At 33.8% G+C, this 3,819-nt stretch overlaps 1 protein-coding gene across 1 annotated transcript in view; it reads left to right on the plus strand.

The window, feature by feature from the left end:
• The window catches only part of ass1 (argininosuccinate synthase 1), a 32,490-nt gene that overhangs the window by 5,257 nt on the left and 23,414 nt on the right, over window positions 1–3,819 (plus strand). The window contains exons 5-6 of the mRNA XM_016484476.1: window positions 2,381–2,437; window positions 2,515–2,589. Coding sequence (XP_016339962.1) covers window positions 2,381–2,437; window positions 2,515–2,589 — 132 coding nt within the window. The remainder of the gene's footprint in view (window positions 1–2,380; window positions 2,438–2,514; window positions 2,590–3,819) is intronic.

Raw genomic sequence — 3,819 nt, forward strand, 5'->3', positions numbered from 1 at the left:
AATTGCATCTTTAATGTGTTTCAGCTCTAGATGGCAGCAGGAGTCTGTTCTGTGACTCTGATCAGAGATTTGATGTGATTTAGAAACTTCTCTTTCTTATTATTACAATTATCAATTTATTTTAATTTATTTTAATTTAATATATACAAATATTTGAGTAGAGATAAATTGCTAAGAAATTGCTATTTGTAATTAAAGTAATTAAAAATATATATTTCTATATATTTAAATCACAAACAACTAGAAAAGTCATGCAAATTCATTGGTTTCATTGGTCCAGTTTGAGAAAAGGTTTGAGAACCACTGCTTTAATAGACTCTTAATGGTTATTTGAGCATAATGTGCTTGAACTGTCATGTATTTAAAATGGAAATGAGCGAAGTACACACAGGACCCATGTAACAAAGTCTAATTTTCTGTAATGTTGTTTTTCCCTATTAGAGCAATTTAGGTTATACGGTATGTCTACTGTTTGGCACTGTTTGGATGGGCACCACCAGCTGATAAAGTTAAATGTAGTGACATTTTTTTGTGATATGAATTTATTTTACACAATATGGCCAAATATTGCAGAAGTTGTTCTGTTTGCATTTTAATTGTTTTTGTATTGTCTATTCTCTCGATTTGTTGAGTCATTGTTAACCAATGCAGAGCTGATTATGAAAGTTGAGACTCTCAACACTTGTTGGTCAAAATGCCAGATATATGCATAGAGGGGAAAAAAAGCATGATTTTTTTTGTGTGTGTGACCTTAAGTGAGCTGTGGTTTGGCTGCAGCTCCGGCGTGGCTAGAGTCACGTCCCTCGGCTGCAGGACGGTGGGAATGTGGTGAGTTCGGTCAAGACCAACTCATAAAACTTTGCACCCTGGCACTGTCCCGCTTCCCCTGTAGACAAGGAACCAAGAGTGAGAGGGAAGCCACACAAGCACATTGTGTAGGGTGGGGGTTTCTGATACATTTTTTCAGTCATACACACACAGTGCGGCTCAGCTGACCCAGAGGTCGCAACCTATCACTGCTTCCTTCTGTGGTGTTGTGATCTTCTTAACAAGTTTCAGTTCATCCATGGCATGTTTAGACTCTGTGCCTTCGCTTAACCTCTCGACCTTTCTCAGCTGATGTGATTACTCATGTTTACTGATTGTGAAATGTCCTTTAAACAGACCATAGACACTTAAAGTGACTCCAAGTCACTATAAGTATTTGAACCCATGCATATCCAACTCTGAATTTAATTTTTTTTTAATAATGTAAATTACAGTTTAACAGATATTCACATAGAAAACAGCTGTTCTGAACTATAATAATATTTCTCAATTTTTACTGTATTTTTGATCAAATAAATGCAGCCTTGGTGAGCAGAAGAGACTTCTTTCAAGACATTTTGGCCAGTAGTGTATATTGACAACATCCTTTCAGTAGAATAAAAAGAATAAAGTACTTTAGGTAAAATAAAGTATGTTTTCCCTGTGATCTTGCAAGTTTCTCTGTGGGTTTAAGTGCATCTTTAATGTGTTTCAGCTCTAGATGGCAGCAGGAGTCTGTTCTGTGACTCTGATCAGAGATTTGATGTGATTTAGAAACTTCTCTTTCTTATTATTACAATTATCAATTTATTTTAATTTATTTTAATTTAATATATACAAATATTTGAGTAGAGATAAATTGCTAAGAAATTGCTATTTGTAATTAAAAGGTAAATATATATATATTTCTATATATTTAAATCACAAACAACTAGAAAAGTCATGCAAATTCATTGGTCATAAAGACTGTGATCCCTGAAGAACACAGAAGTAAATGTGTCCATTAATTACAGAAAAACACTGAGAATGGTGTTTAAATCCAAAGAAAATGTGATCATTATTTTCTGAAGCTCATATGTGACCCTGCAGCACAAAAGCAGTGTTAAGTCGCTGGGGTATATTTGTAGCAATAGCCAACAATACATTGTATGGCTCAAAATTATACATTTTTCTTTTATGCTAAAAATCATTAGGATATTAAGTAAAGATCATGTTCCATGAAGATATTTAGTAAATTTCCTACCGTAAATATATCAAAACTTAATTTTTGATTAGTAATATGCATTGCTAAGAACTTCATTTGGACAACTTTAAAGATGATTTTCTCAATATTTAGATTTTTTTGCACCCTCAGATTCCAGATTCTCAAATAGTTGTATCTCAGCCAAATATTGTCCTATCATAACAAACCATACATCAATGGAAAGCTTATTTATCCAGCATTCAGATGATGCACAAATCTCAATTTCGAAAAATGGACCCTTATGACTGGTTTTGTGCTCCAGGGTCTCATAAACACAGACGCATGTGAGGAAGCGTGTGAATGAATGTTTTAGTGCTGTGTTTGCTGCAGGGGAATGACCAGATCCGCTTCGAGCTGACGTGTTACGCGCTCTATCCTCAAGTCCAGGTGAGTTCAGATCCGTCACACGAGCGTTATTATTAACCCGTCGTCTGTCTCTGACCGTCTTCATGTCTGCGTCTCAGATCATCGCTCCGTGGAGGATCCCAGAGTTTTACAGCCGCTTCCGGGGCCGGACCGACCTGATGGAGTACGCAGAGGTGCAGCTCAAACTTTCTCTTTAGTCTCCCGCTTCTACGCTTTCTCCACTTTCTTTGCAAACTGAGATCTCAGTGTCACAGACTGTGCTCAGACCTTCCAGAACACCGGAGACTGCAACCAAAACTCAGGGATTTTAATATGAATGCAAACATTTGTTATCAAATTCTTTCATGTTCTTTTTATAGCTCTACAGGGGTCCGGGGTCCACTAGGGGGCAGAAAAGGACACAAAATGACTTAACATAAAGGCTTTGAAATGAGCTAAAACATCTTAAAAATGTATAGAATTTTGTAGAGAATTTGAGAAGTGTGATTTCTAGACCTGGAAAAGTCATGGACATTTCTATAATTAATAAATATATATATTTTTATTTTGTCAGTTATATTAAGCTTTATCTTATTAGTTAGAAATGGCTAATTTTCATTAATTTAATTATTTGCATTAAATTATTTTAATAAATTGCTCCAAAAAAAAAACAACAACAACAGCAACATCAAAAAGCAATCACAAACAACTGTAAAAATCTGTACAATTACAAACGAATGCAAGTTCACTGCAATTCACTGAATTATTTTAATATTTATTTTAATTTAATTATATTTAAAATATTGCCACTCCTAATTCCTGTAAATAAAAAAAAGCATTGTCAAATATTTTGTAGGGCTTTTGGTTATTATCTAGGAGTCAAAAAGGTTGAGAACCATTATTAATGTTATTTTAGTAATTTTGAGATACAGTTTTTTATAATTTGTAATATTTCGATTTTTATTTTTTTATTTTTTGTATTTTCTGTTTCTGTTTTCGTTTTAATTTTAGTTTTTTTTTTATATGTCTATATGGCTTTTATTTTAATTCATTTTTATTTCATTTTTAGTGTTTTAGTACTTTACGTCTTTATATTTTATTTTAGTTCATGTTTATGTAATTTAAAGCAACAATGGTTTTATTTTCAGTTTAAGTTAAAGACAATAACAGCTTGCCACAAACAAAACTGATTCAGTCCTGATTCTCTCCACTAGATGGAGCGCATCATCTGATCACAGACATCTGTCTTTATTAATATCACTTTTTCTTCAACCTGTTGTCTGAACAGCTCTTTTTTTGTCTTGATGACTTCAAGTTAATCTTTGTGGATTCTGAGACTGGTAAAAGTCGCTCCGTTTTGCATATATAAAGAATCGAGTGAGTGAGTGTGTGTGTGTGTGTGTGTGTGTGTGTGTGAAAGAGAG

The sequence above is a fragment of the Sinocyclocheilus anshuiensis genome, unplaced genomic scaffold (genome assembly GCF_001515605.1).
Source record: "Sinocyclocheilus anshuiensis isolate Anshui unplaced genomic scaffold, SAMN03320099.WGS_v1.1 scaffold745, whole genome shotgun sequence".
NCBI lineage: Eukaryota > Metazoa > Chordata > Actinopteri > Cypriniformes > Cyprinidae > Sinocyclocheilus > Sinocyclocheilus anshuiensis.